The sequence below is a fragment of the Erpetoichthys calabaricus genome, chromosome 11, assembly GCF_900747795.2.
Source record: "Erpetoichthys calabaricus chromosome 11, fErpCal1.3, whole genome shotgun sequence".
In the NCBI taxonomy this organism is placed as follows: domain Eukaryota; kingdom Metazoa; phylum Chordata; class Cladistia; order Polypteriformes; family Polypteridae; genus Erpetoichthys; species Erpetoichthys calabaricus.
The window spans coordinates 89,984,698-90,004,000 of NC_041404.2; the positions used below are offsets into that span (position 1 = coordinate 89,984,698).

Genomic DNA, 19,303 nt, shown 5'->3' on the forward strand with positions numbered 1-19,303 from the left:
TGGAAGAATTAACATTGTCAAAATGAAAATCCTTCCTAAACTTCTTTTTCTATTTCAAAGCATTCCAATACACAAATAATTTTTTTAAGAAGTTAGATTCCATCATAACCTAATTTATTTGGAATTCAAAACATCCACGCATCCAAAGGGCAACCCTACAAAGACCGAAGGCAGAGGGTGGCATGGCTCTACCTAACGTTCAGTTTTATTACTGGGCTACAAGCTATAAAAACTTGGACATTGACACAAATGGATGAACATACACAGGCCTGGTTCGCAATAGAAATAAAATCCTGCACCACTTCTTTAAATTCCTTGCTTTGTACCCCAGTAAATACAAGTAATCGGCAATGTTACTTAGTACTTTAAGACAGAGAAGCTTTTATCTGTGGCACCTCTGCACGAGAACCACCTTTTTCCTCCCTCTCAAAACGTATGCAGCTTTTAATGTCTGGAAAACATTCGGGATTAAATCACTTAGAGATTTGTACAAAGACAGCATCTTTGCATTCTACTGTATGAACAATTATATTCCAAATGTAACTTTCCAGCAACACATTTCTTTCACTACCTCCAAATTAGAAACTTTGTTAAACAAAACCTGCCCTACTTTCCTCACCTCCCACCTACTTCTACTCCGGAAAAAATATTGATCAGTTTTGAGGACTCAGACAGCATTTCTGTAATATATAAAAACATTTTAAAGTCCCTCCCTTTCAAAGATCCCAGAATACATTGGGAAAAGGATCTCTCACTCAACATTTCGGAACAGGAAAGGAAGGCAACAATGCACAGAATTCACTCTACCTCCACATGCACAAAGCATACAATTATTCAATTTAAAATCATCTATCGAGCACATCTGTCTTGTTTAAAATTGTCCAAAATGTTTCCAGGGCAAGATCCGACCTGCAAAAGTTGCAATCAGTCTCATTGGGTCATATGTTTTAGGGGCGCACCAAATTAACATCATTTTGGACCAAAATCTTTAAATACCTTTCGGACAGCTGGGGTGTCACAATCTCTCCTAATCCATTAACAGCTGTGGTTGGTGTACATCCTGATGGGATTAAAGTGGAGAAGGACAAACAAATTGTACTTGCCTTTACTTCAATATTGGCACGTAGACTTATCTTGCTCAGCTGGAAGAATCTTAGCCCACCTCTTTTCACTCAGTGGGTAACTGATGTTATATACTACTTGAAATTGGAAAAAATTAAATACTCACTTACAGGATCTGTGCAAAACTTTTTTAAAACCTGGCTGAAACTAATTAATAACATTTAAGAATAAGCATTTAAATTGAGGAAGGAGATTCTCTTCCCCTTTTTTTCTCTAATTATTTACTTACTTATTTTTTCTACTATTAAAGTTTCACTATGTTGGCTTAGCTCTCTTTCTCATGGGTGGGGGTCGACTTGGCTTGAACCTAGTCTTGTAAAATTTGACTTGCTTGCATGGAATGTTGTTTGATTTTAATAAATTCAATAAAATGTATTACAAAATAGAACATCTGTAAAAATATTGTTTGAAATATGAAAATACTGTAGTAACCACTTTCTTTAAAAATTCTTATATAGGAAGGTTTCACAAGTTATTGTGAAATGGATGACTGAGGAGGTTTCACAACTTATTGGCTAAAAAAGATGTATTTGCACACATGGACACTTGATTTTTTTAAAAATATAATCTATGATTTCAAGTTAGTTTTTAAGTGTGGAAAGTCATGTCTTAAGAGATGAATTCCATATATTCACTTAAGAGTTTAAATTCACATCAAATCTCTAAAAGAATGATCAAACATTTAAGCATGACTATACATTGTATACACTATACATGGAAAGGTTATAATATTTTATATAACTATTTATGAGGCATTAGACATATTAATTTTTGTGCCTGATAATTATTTACTTGCAAATATTTAATGATTAAATAATGAGAGAGCTACATTACACAACACATATACATATAAATAAACTGACAGAAATCCGTGAAGCAGATCTCATAGAAATACACAGATGCTGGATAGGGATGTCATCAAGCAGTCTGCTCTCTGTTATCTTAAATCCTAATCCTAATCCAGACTTCATTTCTCTTAAACTCTCTTAGATTGTCCATTTATCTTAATTTTTGTGGCTACAGGACATCATAACTTTAGAATCAATTTTACATATGACCCACAGCCTGTGCCAAAAGTGACACTATAATATCAATTATAGTTAAATATCAAAAGTTATGAAACTATTAGAATTCTATAGCAACAATTTCTCTCAAATAATTTCAGGTATTTTATACACACATTCAGAAATTGAAAAGTAAATAATTATCCAAATTAATTTAATAGCTGTATTCAACTTTGAGCCTTCTTTACTTGATCTATGGTTACCTCACTCAGTAAATGCACTGCTCTACTAAATTTTTCAACAGCTAACTGAGCTCGCAAAATGAAAAAAATGAACAGCATCCTAACGACTGAAAATCAACAGGTTGAAAACAGAATTTCAGGACTACACGTTTTAAAAGTCAAATACGTTGCCTTCCAGCATCTTAGCAAAAACCACAAGTAAGTACTCTTATGGTGATTTGATGGAACATTTAAATGTGGATTAGAAAATGCAAATAGATAAATCCCTATAGTGTCAGACAGAAAACAACCATTAGATACAGTAGCACTAATTCTCAAGTCAGCTGGGTAACTACAGCAGAAAAAGTAAGGGTGACCAGAAAAAGGGTGCTTGGCGTGACATCTGGACAGAGGAAGGAGGAAAAGGAAACCTGGTGGTGGAATGGGGAAGTACAGGAGAGTATAAAGAGGAAGAGGATGGTGAAGAAGAAGTGGGATAGTCAGAGAGATGCCGAAAGTAGACAAGAGTACAAGGAGATAACGCGTAAGGTGAAGAGGGAGGTGGCAAAGGCTAAAGAAAAGGCATATGATGAGTTGTAGGAGAGGCTGGACACTAAGGAGGGAGAAAAGGACCTGTACGAATTGGCTAGACATAAAAACATACATTTGATTTGAGTCTGTAAAAGTTACTTTTTTTTTTTTTTTTAATTCACTTTAATTCTCTCAGTCACTTTCAGTCCCGCCCCAATTTAACACTGCTATTTTCGAATTAAGACATGCTATAGCAGAAGTGAACTCAGATGAGGATTCTACATCAGAGAAAGAGAACAGAAGCCCTCCCAGCAAGAAACGTTCACTCACACATAAGAGCAACACAGCTGCTCCAGGCGTAAAGGCGAAAGAAGGAACCATTTTGATGCAGCAACAGGTCAGGCGTCATCCTGCCAGTCAATGTGCTACATGCATGTTCATCAAAGAAAAAACAGAGCTCGCCAAGGTATCATGCAAAGTCCTGTTTGTGATTATGCTTTGTGATGCTCTTTATATGAAAAACATTTATAAGTTACTTATATAAAAGCCAGATTGAATGTTGTTGAGTGGATGCTTCTTGCAAGGAGGGCTTCTGTTCTCTTTCTCCGATGTATAGCACGTCTTTATGTGAAAACAGCAGTGTCAGATCGGGGGGAGCGTGAATGTGACTGAGAGAATAAAACTGAATTAAAAAAAAAAAAAAAGGTAACTTTTATATGTACCATAAATTTACACTGGTTGTAACAGACTCAAATCAAATGTATGTTTTTATTTCATTATAATAGCAATAAGAGCAGCTCACTACACAAAACGGTCACGTTTGGAATCAAACCGGCAACTTCTTGATTACAAGTCAGTAGTTCTTATCGCTACACCACCAAAGCTGTCGTGTCAGCGTCATACCCTAACCCGATTTCTTTTTCTAAGGTTATATTCTTGAATAAAAGCACACTTGTTTTGTTATATTTGGACCTTTTGTGAAAGTGTTTGTTATTTGGACTTCAGTCTTCACACATGATACACTTCATGTCTACATTTTGTCAATTATTACTAAAATATGAAAAACGTTTCATTTTAAGTTGTGTGTTCAGCAATTCCTGCCTCGCATTTCATCCTACATTTACAAAGACCATTGTAGACACGGAACACACATGAAATGTATGCATTCCAAATGACAATATATTATTTACCTTATACAACTCCAGGCACATCACACACAGATAAGTAGCCTTGACTTTTCCTGGGAGAACTTTTTGCCCGAGTCAAGCTCTGTCAAGGGGGCGGGTCAAGGTTGGGGGGTCAGGGGGGGTAGGGGGCCGTTTGTGATTGAGAAGGGACAGTAGGCTGCTTGTGCTGATCGACACATTTACAAAACAAAAGACGCTGATGGAGAGGTGCAAAGGAATTTAAGGTGGGCCGGGCTTACAAGTTTTTTCGTAGGCTTCAGGGATTCTAGTGTTAAATAACGTACAATTTTACAAATATGTGATTTTTACACAGTAGTATCTATTACTATGAATGTCTCTGGGCGGTTTGGGTCATGGTTTTTAAAATCAGTGGGTTGGTTCAGGTTGAGGATTTTTTTAATATTTATTTGCAGTACTCAATTCAGAGGCAGGTAAACTGTTGCAGGTATAGGTCAGATGAGGTTTTTGAAAATTTTTCTGGATCACTGTCGTGCTGCAAGGCCCAGTTATGCTTCTACTTCAGCTCAGAGATCAAATGCTCTCCTTAAGATTTCTCTGATACAAAGCAGAAGTGATGGTTCCTTCAATTATGGCACTGCACCCAGGTCCCGAAACAGCAAGGCATCTCCACAACATCACACTACCACTACCACAACCACATTTGATTGGTGATATGATGTATTTATTGTGAAGAGCTGTATTTGTTTTACACCAGACATACAGTATGCTGTTTTATCACAGGTTAAGCAGGGTAAGTAACATACACATTAAAGCACTGAATAAGTGCATTCACACACAAATACACTAAAGCACTGGCTAGGAGTTGTGCCTGCATAACCTACGTAACCTCTAGTGCCTCTGATAGAGATTCATTGCCATAGGCAAAAGCAGACCAAATGTGTATCTCCAAGACAACGGAAGCTAACACTTTTTTCTCTTATGGTTACTTACCAACAAAGATGCACATCTCAATTCTGTGCCACTCTGAACACGAGGTACGAGTTAAAGTCGTATTTCATTGAGCTAGTCAAGGCATGATGCATGATATAGCTTGTATCCCACTATACAGCCACTACAGATGCAGCCAGCTTGCTGCTGCATCTCAGTTATCTACTTTAGTGCTCCCATTCTTTCCAAAGGCAACAGCTACATAGTGTTATGAACAGACAGTCCATAATTATGTCATCGCAAATATAGTATAAAGCTAATGAGGTTTTGAAACTATATTTGTTGCAAAATAAATATTTCGATTACAATGACAGTGATTGGGATAGCGACAATCAATTGGATGATGTGGAACCTGTACGCTCTGGCACTGATGCAGATAGCTACACCAAAGGTGTTCCTTCATCATGAGTTGTCTGACTTGCCACACTTGCCTTTCACTGGGTCTCAATCATCAAATGTGAGCAGAATGAATTTGTTCGTAAAGTGTTCATAAGGGGGAAAATCTAGTATTTATCAATGATTTATTAAGAACTGGGTGTTCGTAAAAACGAACAGATCTTACATGTGCTCAGAACCAAGCATAGTGTGTGTAAATGATAAAATGCATGATATATGAATGCCATTTGCACAAAACACATTTTAAATGAAAAAATAAAATACTGTATAAATATGCAAATTATAAAATACACGATATCACATTCTTCAACAAAAAATTATTCAACAACAAAGGTGTCTTCTTTTGTTTCTCGGTAACTAATCACACAGGTCTGTACCTAACTGAGTGTATTTTCCTAAAAAAGCTAATTGATTTGAAACTGATTTGATTGAATGTAACAATGGCTTATCTCGCACTGCTGCATGATTTGGCCCAGAGCACACTGAAGAGTGAGTGCAGATTTCAGGATCACGCCAATTGTTGTCAGAGAGTGATGAATAGTTGATTAGCTATTTCAGACTACCCAGACTCATTTTGATGCACTTACTGTATGCACTATTATAGATCCTATTATAATAAGATCAAAAGAAAAAGCTGTGCCATACCCATACATCTGCAAGTCCTGTCAACACTTGGCTTTTTGGCTACAGGGACATTTAAGACTACAGACAGGTCTGGGATTTCTCATCCATCTATGAGCCTCACCTTACCTGGAGTACTTAATGGCACATAAACACTAATGATGGGAAAATATCCAGTTCTCATATAGTGGGGAAAGGCAAGTGGAACTTAGTTGAGGGTGTTACAAGCTGGCCAACTTACCATGGGTCATTGGTGCAATAGACCACACACATGTACACATCAAAGCTCCATCCAATGATGATTTTTGAATACATGAATTGAAAACACTTCCATTATATCAACATGCAGCTTATATGTGAAGGAAAGTGTGTGCTGCTCAATGTCATTCCCATATTGCCCAGTGGTAGACACGACAGTTTCATTCTGCAGCATAGTTCCATTGGCACGCATCTGGAACAAGGACTGTGTGAAACAGCTGGCTTCTTGGTAAAAGAATAAGTTTCTCCTATAGATTAAATTGTATTTATTTGAGAGGTATAAATAGGCTAACTGTTTATAATCATAGGGGAAAGGGATTACCCATTGAAGACATAGCTTATGACACCTTTAAACAACCCACAGACGCCACAGGAATGGGCTTATAATAATGCACACGCAACAGTGTGGACTGTTACCAAGTGCACTTCTGTTAAAAGTACATTTGATCACCATTTCTTTGAGGGTTTTTTTCCCTTTCTTTTGTCACTTTTGGCATTTTGACAGATCCTGGGCACATGCAGCAGCACATTCTTATATAGATTGAGTTGGGGCATTGACAGGTATAGATTATGGTACTGAACAACGTACATAACCATTCAAATTACGTCTGATTTGTATTTATAAACCCACGCAGGGTATTAAGAAAAAAACTGAGGTTTTACTCATGGTTTGTGAAAATGGTACAAAATTTTAGTAAAATCACCTTCTACACACAAATGTGTTTGTTAATTTATGAATGTTTCATGAATGAGATCCACTGAGGAAAAAAGTCACCAAATGTCAACTAAATGTGCTGTGTGAAACAAGTATATACAGTGTAACAAACCTTGTTTTATTTATGGCATATGTTCTTCTAAGCCTGCACTTTGCAAGGCATCATGCTTTTAGGACTCTCATTTTTAGTCATGTTGCTGGTCAAAATAAAGTAACAGTTTTTTCACATTTTTGATAGAGTTGCTATTCATAATAAAACCATCGCTTTCTCATACAGATGTAAGGGCCGTAATACGTGAGCAGGGCTGGCTGTAAATAAGCTTGTTCAATAAACTGACTGAACTTAATCATTTTAAGTGGACTGATTTAATTAGAGGGCAATTACTTTTCTCCCCACACATTACCAGTTGGTGCTGGATAACGTGCCAGCATGATTAATCCAAGTAGTAAAAAAATAATTGTCATGTTTGTACTCTTGTCTCCTTTCTCCAATATTACATTTTAGTTGAAGACCAGAAAATCTTTAATGTCAAAAAATTTAGATAGAGGAAATAACAGCCCAAATGTAAGTTTTGGTGAGAGGAGGGATTAGGTTGATGGGAATTCAGTGTAAGTTTATAAAGAAAACTTACCTGATATATCTTACAATGTGCACATATAAAATTTATTTAAATATCAGAAATTCCTGACAGGGGACGGGTCCTAACTGTTGTTTGTGTGTATGCACCAAACAGCAGTTCGGAGTACCCACCCTTTTTGGAGTCCCTGGAGGGGGTGCTAGAGGGCATACCTTCTAGGGACTCCCTCGTACTGCTGGGAGATTTCAATGCTCACGTGGGCAGTGACAGTGAGACCTGGAAGGGCGTGATTGGGAGGAATGGCCCCCCCGATCTGAACCCAAGTGGTGTTTTGTTATTGGACTTCTGTGCTCATCACGGATTGTCCATAACAAACACCATGTTCAATCATTGGGGTGTTCATATGTGCACTTGGCACCAGGACACCCTAGGCCTCAGTTCGATGATCGACTTTGTGGTCGTGTCATCGGACCTGCGGCCACATGTCTTGGACACTCGGTTGAAGAGAGGGGCAGAGCTGTCAACTGATCACCACCTGGTGGTGAGTTGGCTCCGATGGTGGGGGAGGATGCCGGTCAGGCCTGGTAGGCCCAAACATGTTGTGAGGGTCTGCTGGGAACGTCTGGCAGAGCCCCCTGTCAGAAGTAGCTTCAACTCCCACCTCCGGCAGAACTTCGGACTCAATGTCCCCCACCTCCCTCGGGATATGGTCGAATGGGCCATGTTCCGTGCCTCTATTGTTGAGGCGGCTGACCGGAGCTGTGGCCGTAAGGTAGTCGGTGCCTGTCGTGGCGGCAATCCCCGAACCCATTGGTGGACACCGGCGGTGAGGGATGCCGTCAAGCTGAAGGAGTCCTACCGGTCCCTTTTGTCCTGTGGGACTCTGGAGGCAGCTGATAGGTACCGGCAGGCCAAGTGGAATGCGGCTTCGGTGGTTACTGAGGCAAAAATTCGGGCATGGGAAGAGTTTGGGGAGGCCATGGAAAACGACTTTCGGACGGCTTCGACGAGATTCTGGTCCACCGTCCGGCGTCTCAGGAGGGGGAAGCAGTGCAGTGTCAACACTGTGTATGGTGGGGATAGTGCGCTGCTGACCTCGACTCGGGACATTGTGGGTTGGTGGGGGGAGTACTTCGAAGACCTCCTCAAACCCATTAACATGCCTTCCAATGAGGAAGCAGAGCCTGGGGACTCGGAGGTGGGCTCCCCCATCTCTGGGACTGAGGTCACCGAGGTGGTCAAAAAACTCCTTGGTGGTAGGGCCCCGGGGGTGGATGAGATACGCCCGGAGTTCCTCAAGGCTCTGGATGTTGTAGGGCTGTCTTGGTTGACACGTCTCTGCAACATCGCATGGACATCAGGGACAGTGCCTCTGGATTGGCAGACCGGGGTGGTGGTCCCACTCTTTAAGAAGGAGGACCGGAGGGTGTGTTCCAACTACAGAGGAATCACACTCCTCAGCCTCCCTGGAAAAGTCTATTCGGGGGTTCTGGAGAGGAGGGTCCGTCGGATAGTCGAACCTCGGATTCAGGAGGAACAGTGTGGTTTTTGTCCTGGTCGTGGAACAGTGGACCAGCTCTACACCCTTAGCAGGGTCCTGGAGGGTGCATGGGAGTTCGCCCAACCAGTCTACATGTGTTTTGTGGACTTGGAAAAGGCGTTCGACCATGTCCCTCAGGGAAACCTGTGGGGGGTACTCTAAGAGTATGGGGTACCGGACCCCTTGATAAGAGCTGTTCGGTCCCTGTACGATCGGTGTCAGAGCTTAGTCCACATTGCCAGCAGTAAGTCGAACCCGTTTCCAGTGAGAGTTGGACTCCGCCAGGGCTGCCCTTTGTCACCGATTCTGTTCATAACTTTTATGGACAGAATTTCTAGGCACAGCCAGGGTGTTGAGGGGGTCCGGCTTGGTGGACTCAGGATTGGGTCACTGCATTTTGCAGATGATGTTGTCCTGTTTGCTTCATCAGGCCATGATCTTCAGCTCTCTCTGGATCGGTTCGCAGCTGAGTGTGAAGCGGCTGGGATGGGAATCAGCACCTCCAAATCCGAGACCATGGTACTCAGCCGGAAAAGGGTGGAGTGCCCTCTCAGGGTTGGAAGCGAGATCCTGCCCCAAGTGGAGGAGTTCAAGTATCTCGGGGTCTTGTTCACGAGTGAGGTAAGAATGGAGCGTGAGATCGACAGGCGGATCGGTGCGGTGTCCGCAGTGATGTGGGCTCTGCATCGGTCTGTCGTGGTGAAAAAGGAGCTGAGCCGTAAGGCAAAGCTCTCAATTTACCAGTCGATCTATGTTCCTACCCTCACCTATGGTCATGAGCTATGGGTAGTGACCGAAAGAACGAGATCGCGAATACAAGTGGCTGAAATGAGTTTTCTCGGCAGGGTGTCTGGGCTCTCCCTTAAAGATAGGGTGAGAAGCTCAGTCATCCGGGAGGGGCTCAGAGTAGAGCCGCTGCTCCTCTGCATCGAGAGGAGTCAGATGAGGTGGCTCGGGCATCTGATCAGGATGCCTCCTGGACGCTTCCCTGGTGAGGTGTTCCGGGCACGTCCAACCGGGAGGAGGCCCCGGGGAAGACCCAGGACACGCTGGAGGGACTATGTCTCCCGGCTGGCCTGGGAACGCCTCGGGATTCTCCCGGAAGAGCTAGAAGAAGAGGCCGGGGAGAGGGAAGTCTGGGCATCTCTGCTCAAGCTGCTGCCCCCGCGACCCGACCTCGGATAAGCGGAAGAGGATGGATGGATGGAAATTCCTGACATTTTCCATCTAGTAACTGAAAAATAAATACTGCTCAAAAGCAATAATAAAAAAAAAATGAAACATTACTGAATGTTGTGCCACACAGGTTAATAACAACTAGAACAATTCAGGAGGTTTTCATTTAAACAAATATTTTAACATTAGAATCCCTTTAGCCTATGAAAAATCCCGGGCCACCTTAAATTCCTTCGCACCTCTCCTCGTCAGCATCTTTTGTTTTGCAAATGTGTCAATCAGCACAAGAAGCCTGCTATCCCATCCACCCCAACCACCAACGGAGCTGAAGTTATTCGCAAACCTCTCCCAGCTGAAGTCTCTTTATCGTGGTGTGAGATGCATGGAGTTGTATAGGGTAAATATCATTATTTGGAATACATATATTTCAGGTGTGTTTCATGTCTACAAAGATCTGTGTAAGTGTAAGATGACACGAAATATGCTGAACAGTTTTTCCAAGTTATAGTGAAGTGTATAATGTGTGAAGACTTTAGTCCAAATATCAAATAAACATTTGAGCTTTTATTCAAGACTATAACCAAAGAAAAAAAAGTTATTCAATTTACATGTTATTGTCAATAAGTTAAAAACCCAAGGTCAAATGTCAATCAACAGAAAGTTGATATGTACTCTTGGATGGTACTAATGTAACAACTGCTGCGTTATAACCAAAAGGTTCTGGGTTCAAATATTCATTATGTTTGAACCCACTTCCATCATATTACAAATCACAAAGAAAAGAGGATAAGACTACTTCAAGAAAGAACCTAATATTTCTCACAAATAATCACATTTTAATCCTTTAACATGCCACTGAACACCTTTGCCACAAAAAGAAATAAAGGAATTCTTGCTAAATACAAGAAAGGCAAACATTTACCTACCAATCAAATACAATGTGACCCTTATAGAAATAATCAAACAGCTGAAAACCCAAAGTACCCTGAAAGGTATTAAATCATGTACACACATACATACCTTGTGGGGATGTTGAAATGAAACTTGGAAGTTTAGCACTCGCAACACTAACAATTCACACTGGACAATACTATCTCTCAAATCCCAAAAGTGGGTATCCAGTTCTAGTGGGTCACTCTTTGAATTCAGGTACCTACAATACATTAAACCACAGTTATCAGTATAGATACAGAAAATGAATATTTTTGACTTCTAAAGATTAGTTCTTACTCTGGTTAAGAATGAACATTAAATCAAGCAGAAAGTGAATAATTTTTTAATCAATTTATAATAACAAACTCCTTATTGGCAAATTCAAACATGGTTCAATGTTTTTCTGTACTATGTCAGGAAACTAGAATTCCAAGAATGCTCTTGATTTTAAAATTAGACACAAAACACTATCAAATTAAAATATTTTACATTTAAAACATAAATCAAAAGCATTTGTAGCGAGGTCCAGAAAAACAATATAAGGTACATTTTCTTTATCAAGAAGAAAATCCACAACATAAAATTGAAGGTAGTGCATCTTTTCTTACTGTGTATAATGTATTTTGCTTTTCCACATTAAAACACATTTAGGTCACAGACTTTGCAAACCTAAAATACTAGTATCCCCACCTAAGTGTGAATTCAGGCAAAACCCTCAATTCAGGCAAAACACTCAATCTGGTTAAAAAATATATTTTCAGTCTTACAAGATAAATAAGAGAGCTTGATGTGTAACTTTTTAACAAAAAAATCAAGTCTGCAGAAATAGTAGTGCTCTTCCTTTGAGCATTTGCTTAACAGATATATGAATGTATTTGGATGGATAAAATATGTTACAACACTGGATCTGTGTAAAGAGTACTGGCATTTCCTATTAAACCAGTCCTGAAAGGTAAACATTACCTTTAGGACTCCTTTAGGATTGATCCAATGTACGGTAATGTTGTTTGGATTACAGAGGCTACATTTCAAAGGTTAATGGATCAAATATTCAGCATTGTGATGATTATGGTGCAGTATATTTGGCAAAACAAGGGAAAACCATCTTGCCCACCTTAAATACATTTTCAATAAGTTTCAGAAAGTGTGTTTAACCTTCAATAGCCGAAACTGGGCTTACACTAAACAGTTTTCTCATTTGGGATATGTCCTGGGAAAAACAGTAATTTGGCCACAGGTTGCATAAAGTAGTAGGAGTTTTTTTTTTTTAAATTAAGTATTGTCATTGTTGCAATTTGTAGGTGGTATTCAAGGTCTGTACTGCATTTTGTAACTGTAGCCACTACGCTGACAAAAAAGAAAACCCCGTAAAAAGGGATAGAGATTCCATTCAAAGGTATTAAAAAATTTGTGGTCTAGATTTTGAAATGACAAATTTGGTACAAATGGATGCTTCATCAGTTGTCATTCGAGCAGTTCTGAAACTAAGCTACAAATTTCAGCCATAGGATACTAGATATTATACTGTTGAGAAAGAAAACAAAAAAAAAAGACCCTGTCAGGGGAGTGGATACCAATCATGGAGGAACAAAGTCCACAAATAACTTAATAGTTTTTAGCTTTACAACCTTTTAAATTGTAATTCAACATAAAACAGGTCTGAAAAAATGACTGTGGATTATTAATCTAGACTGCCAAAGTGTGTCAATTTAGAAAAGGAAGGTAATGTGATAGCAAGCTCTGCCACCATGAACTGAAATGTTGTAATTGTGTCCTGTCACATATGTGTAGTTTATTAGGGAGTAAGCATTAAACAATTGTATTAAAATTGTTATCTCAAACATGTTATATATAAGGTAAATTAAGAAAGATGTGAATTTACATTTTTTTAAATGATTTTCAGATTTTTAAACTTCCAGGATTTACGTGGAGTTTCTATAACACACAGACTCAAATACAAAAAAAGTTTATATATATATATATATATATATATATATATATATATATATATATATATATATACACACAGAAACCCCCCACCCCCCCCCCCCCCCCCACACACACACGTTTCAAATCATTCCTGGAATTAATGTGCTCTTCCTTTCCGTTATATTATCTTTCACATTCACTGCATATTTTACTTACTAAAAATCCATGTGAAGATAGCAATTTACCTTCTTTTCTTGGTGGATTCAGTAATCTATATGGTCACCCTGGATTGGTTTCAACATAGCATACTATTGCCAGGCTTACACTGAGTAAGTGTTTGCTTTTTACTTTAACTGAGCTCTTTGATAATTGTGTAAAATAGGATTAAACTATTAAAAGGCATAATTTGGTAGAAATTGTGCTGTTCCTAATATAGATATTTATGTTGGGAGTTGATCAATTGGGCTTCTTGATTACTTTGCTTGTGTATATACAGTATATATATATATATATATATATATATATATATACACACACACTGTACACATTTTTTTTTTTTTCAGTGCGAAGGTTGTTGTAAAATATGTATTTCCCATAGAATTAAAAGCTTAAATGACATCAACGTCTATATTTTTGCACACATACAAACATGCATTTTTAAGATTTAGAAATGTGTACCACTTATGGTTTATAAAGCTTTAAATAATCTCGCCCCGTCTTATATATCGGAATGTCTGACACCTTATATTCCAAATCGCAACCTCAGATCCTCAACTGAGTGTCTCCTTAGAATTCCAAGAGCAAAACTTAAAAGAAGTGGTGAGGCGGCCTTCTGCTGTTATGCACCTAAAATCTGGAATAGCCTGCCAGTAGGAATTCGCCAGGCTAATACAGTGGAGCACTTTAAAAAACTACTGAAAACACATTACTTTAACATGGCCTTCTCATAACTTCACTGTAATTTAATCCTGACACTCTGTATATCCAATTCATTATAATAACTATTCATTCAAAATTTGTACTAACCCCTACTCTCTCTTCTGTTTCCTTTTCCGGTGTCCTATTGGTGGTGGCTTGTGCCACCACCATCTACCCAAAGCACCATGATGTTCCAACAATGATGGATGGATTAAAAGCCAGAAGTCTGTATAACCATCAGCATAAAGTGACTCCGTGAGAACCCTAACTACAAAGAGGACTATTTCATTTATGTTAGGTAGAATGCCCAAAGGGGACTGGGCGGTCTCGTGGCCTGGAACCCCTACAGATTTTATTTTTTTCTCCAGCCTTCTGGAGTTTTTTTTTGTTTTTTCTGTCCACCCTGGCCATCGGACCTTACTCCTTTTTATGTTAACTAAGGTTGTCTTATTTTAATTTCTTATTTGTCTTTTATTCTTCTTTTCTTCATTATGTAAAGCACTTTGAGCTACTTTTTGTATGAAAATGTGCTATATAAATAAATGTTGTTGTTGTTGTTACAAAAAATAAAAATAAAGTGTTCCAAAAATACAAAAATATCTTGGTGTTTGATACATTTATTAAAATATTTGAAATCTGATATTTCCTCAAATTACATTTTTTTTTTTAGAAATACCAAATATTTGGACATTATACTTTAGCTCAGTTGTGTTTGTTTGAAATTCATATTAAAGAAGGTACAAACAGGTAATCCATCTTGATACAAACGTCAACCCAGCAAGGCAAAAACTAATTTTCTTTATTTATAGATAACCAACAAAGGTTTTGCATACCCATTGTTTGGCCAGGTTCAGTATTTTAATTTAGAGTAATGCATGCAGTGTGCAGCCTTGGGTAAGACCATAAAGAGACATGTGGTAAAGTTCCAGGGAACAGAAGAAAATAGAATTCTCGAAATTTACTAGGACCACTTCACCACATTACTCCATAGATATGGACAGAAGTTGCTATGAACAAAATATGGCCAGTAACATAAGTTTTACTTTTGTTATTTCATGTACCTGATCCCCAAAGGACTCATAAAATTTCTGCAGCAGGGATTATTTTGTTTCCCTGTTCTTCAGTTGGACAAACTGTAGTGCCTCTCACTTTGGCCACTCAAGCCGAAAGGACTGCTGAATATAATGCTACATGTGATTTGGCAATTACCTTATTTTATTATAGTTTACCTAGATCTACTGACATTTACTCCTAATCCAGAATATTGTCAAACACAGGGAATATATTTATTGACATTGGAGAATTAGGCATCCTGCCACCACAAGTTGTGTAAATGTGGCCGTTAACCATTTCAAGACTGAGCTTTCCCTAGAAATATTTAGGAAAAGTTAAGATAGTAAATTAACTTTTCATATAAAGAGAAGAAAGCCTCTGACCTATTTTTTCTGGGTTAGAGACTACAGTATAAGCAGGTCTATTGTGACTAAACTAAAACTTTGCAACACCCTATGCCATGATTCATTTAAAAGTTATATTCAACCTTTTTCTACACTCCTCACTTCATCAGACAAGCAGAGATGCTAAGCTGACTGTTGATGCATAAAAGTACCTTATGGCAGTGTCAGAATGCCCCCAATACTAGAAGAAGTGTGACTTTCACTGACTCAACATGATAAGAAATGCATTCTCCGATTACAAGTAGGAATGATGTTCCTTTCAGCTTCAGGTAATTTTTCAGAAAAGAACACTACAGAATGAGAGAAGCATACATTGACAGGACTAGATCACAAAAAAACAATGATTAGTTTAATAGGTAAAGACAGGTTCAGTCCAAGCTAGGGAAAAATAAAATCTGTATTTTTATCCTCTGTTCATGAGAAACAACGCAGGAAGGAAACACAAGTAACTTATACTATTAATATGTGTTTGCATTGTGTGTCCTCTGAGGGATATAAAAAAAATCAAAAAGTCTTGGCATATTTGCAGGCTTCCCTCATATACTAGAGTACAGACACTTGCCCACACAGGACAGAAGTGAGAAATAGCTAGTACTTTAGATTTATTAAGGCACTGGTAAAATTAAAAGTGAAATAGTTTAAATTAATGTAAATTTAAATATGTATGCTTGTTTATAGTGTAAAGAGGAATTCCATCCGTTTTGAGCCTTGAAGGATAATGACAATATTATTTTGTTCCTTTTCACGGATAAATTTAATAAAATGGGAAATTGGTACTTATCGCAAGATAAAAATCAAATTAAAAAAACTTCAACCAAAACTACATGCGTTTTTATTCAAAACGTAAAATGTCTAAGCTGTACAACACAAATAGAAAACATCAATAAGATATTTAACGCACATATATAAACAGCAAAACCTAACTAAACAATTTTCTAGAAATATGATTCACTATTCATATGCAATGATTCAGAACATGCGAGTGCAGGAATTTTTCATTTCTTTATATGAATATTCATACAAATTAAGAGATATCAGAAGATGGTATTCTTGTCAAATTTCAGAGCAGCAGCTATTCTCTACTTTGCAAGCAAACATTTCTAGAAGCCATTTAGTTACAGAATTCAGTGGGCTAAACAATTACTTGCAATGTTAAAATGATAAAAGATTAAACTGGTATTGTATTTGTAAATGCTTCATTGAGGTAAGCTCTCTTGTAGGCAATTTAGGTATTTGCTATTCTGATTAATGTTATGAGATCAGAAAGCTATGCCCCTATTTTAATATTAGCTTTTCTGAAAATTATAGCTTAAACTACTTCTCTCAAAATGTGCCATTGCCATTACAAAGCAAAACCTACTGCTGAACCAAAGTTTAAACAACTACTCTAAAATTACACCTGTTAATCTTAAAATACTAATTTTACCTCATTTGAAATAAATCTGAAAATGTATATATGCTAACACATTTATGGAGCGACTGTGCACATTTACATTGCATTACTGTAGAAATCTGTTCACATCCATTCATTTCTTAAAACCATTTAAACAGTCAGGGGGAATTAATGAGACATGTACAGTATGCTGGCAATGGCAGACTGCAGCATCAGAAATATAGGAGAATGTAGCTAATCCCAAAACATCAAATACTTCAGGAGAAATACCAAAGCCCACACATATTTCTTACTTTAATGTAACTGAGAACGTCAAGTTTAGCCACTTGCTCATCAGCAAGTTGTAAGTGATTCAGCTTACTCATGTCAATGCCATGGAAAGCAGCTCAAGACTCAATAAGGGAATATTCATATATGTAAAAAAAGAAAAACTTTCTATACATATCAAATTATAAAATGATGACCTCTTTATTGATAACTTATGGTCTACAATTAAATCTTCAAATCATCATGGTTCAGTGCTGTCTGCTCAAGCTCAGCATCACAGTGCTCAAAGCAACATTTCCACTTAACTTATGGGGCTACTGCCAAAATAATCAACTGTTATTAACAGGCAAAAATGTAAAATGCACAACTTTACATATTGGCTGCATTATTGAAATTAATTCCACTTTGGAAATCTCTGCAGCAATTCTCTGGGATTTTTAAAGAGGGTTAAATAACATTTCAATATGTATGAGGAAACTGAAAAGGCTAACAGAATTAAATGATCTGTAAACTTGATGTTACACAATGTCCACATCCACATCTATTAAAAATAAGCTAATTTCCCAGAGTTTAACTAAAATGTACAACAACTAATAGTTAAACTAAATATTTCATATGAAGAGGAAACATATATGATTTTAAGTTATTTATTACATAAAATGAAGCCTAAAAATGATTACTGAAACCTCATATGGCCATGATGTTGCAAATCTGAAGTTCTATTCAGAAAACATGATTGAGATTTCCAACCCACACCCTTCATAAAAGACCCCCCTGTTACCACCACAAGCAGCACCTGTGAACATTAGTAGACAAGTGAGAATTGTGGTCTGTGTTCTCTGGCACAAACCTGACTACACTTGCATATCCGTTTTATCCTGACAAATCCTCTCCTGCTGTTGTTATCAACATTACTGAACATTGTTTCCCAAATGTGAATTGCTGTCTCTCTTCAGCAGTCAACTACAACAAATTTCACACTTATAATCACTCACATTGTTTTACTACATGTGATAAAGAAAAAAACAAATCTGAAAACTGTCTGCGTTACAACTATAAAGCCACATGAAATGGCATCACAATAATTTTCACACAAACACCACCACGGAGTACAAGGTACACAGCCAGCAAGAATCTAACATGGGGAAGCGGCATACATTGGACAATATGATCGAACCATGAGTGAGGAGCACAGCGGTGGACAGCAGCTCACTTGCAGCGTTTTCACAGATACTGCATATACGGCATACCTGACAATGAAAGCAAATGCGAGAGTAAATGGCGAGCTTCTTAATAAAAATGGTAAGACCAAAGCAACACGGTACTTGACTGTAAAAGAGGTACAATTTATGGGGGAAAAATGAGTATGGGTATAATAAAATGCTGGTGCGTGTACAGAATTACACACACAAACAGAAATCTGAGTGTTAATTCTTGTATTGGCACACATTATCAGGATTTTCCATGTGTGTGAAAACAGTCCAAGTGAACTGTATTCATTTACAGATCACACTTTCCACAAAGTCCCATCTCATGTATTCTCCACTCTCCACCTAAACCTAATGTGGGCTGTGCACTTTGTATACAGACAGATTTTCTGCTATATCAGATACTTGACAGACCTTGTGAAATAAACTGCATCAATCTTTACAAGTAAGGGCAAAAATACTAAGTGATGAGCAATTATTCCTGAAGAAAAATACTAAGTGATGAGCAATTATTCCTGAAGAAATATTAATACCCTTTCATGCAGCAAAAGTCAAACATATAAACTGAACAGGAAATTGTAGCTAGAACCAAGCTGCTTTTCCATCTTCTCATATGATCAAACTAGGTTTCACAAAATTCAAGCACTTACTCACATTGCAGTGCATACTGAATGTAACCACTAGCTGTGGTAAATGCATTTGATTGGCAAAAATTACATTTAGCATGTTCAAACACATTCAGTTAAATGGTTATCAATATCTAAACAAAACTAAAACATATTACATATTCTTAGACCTACAATTTTTTTATGTGGTAGCTGGTATTTTTGCAAGTGCGAAAACAGCATTGTGGAATATTTTCACTTTCAATTTAATTTTCTGAGCTAAACTAGATGGGTGG

The 19,303-nt window shown here is 38.0% G+C and overlaps 1 protein-coding gene across 3 annotated transcripts in view; it reads right to left on the minus strand.

The window, feature by feature from the left end:
- The window catches only part of ccnq (cyclin Q), a 64,907-nt gene that overhangs the window by 15,623 nt on the left and 29,981 nt on the right, over window positions 1-19,303 (minus strand). For all 3 annotated transcript variants that reach the window (XM_051933892.1, XM_028813575.2, XM_028813573.2), the window contains one exon: window positions 11,318-11,450. In XM_051933892.1, the coding sequence (XP_051789852.1) occupies window positions 11,318-11,450 (133 nt within the window). The remainder of the gene's footprint in view (window positions 1-11,317; window positions 11,451-19,303) is intronic.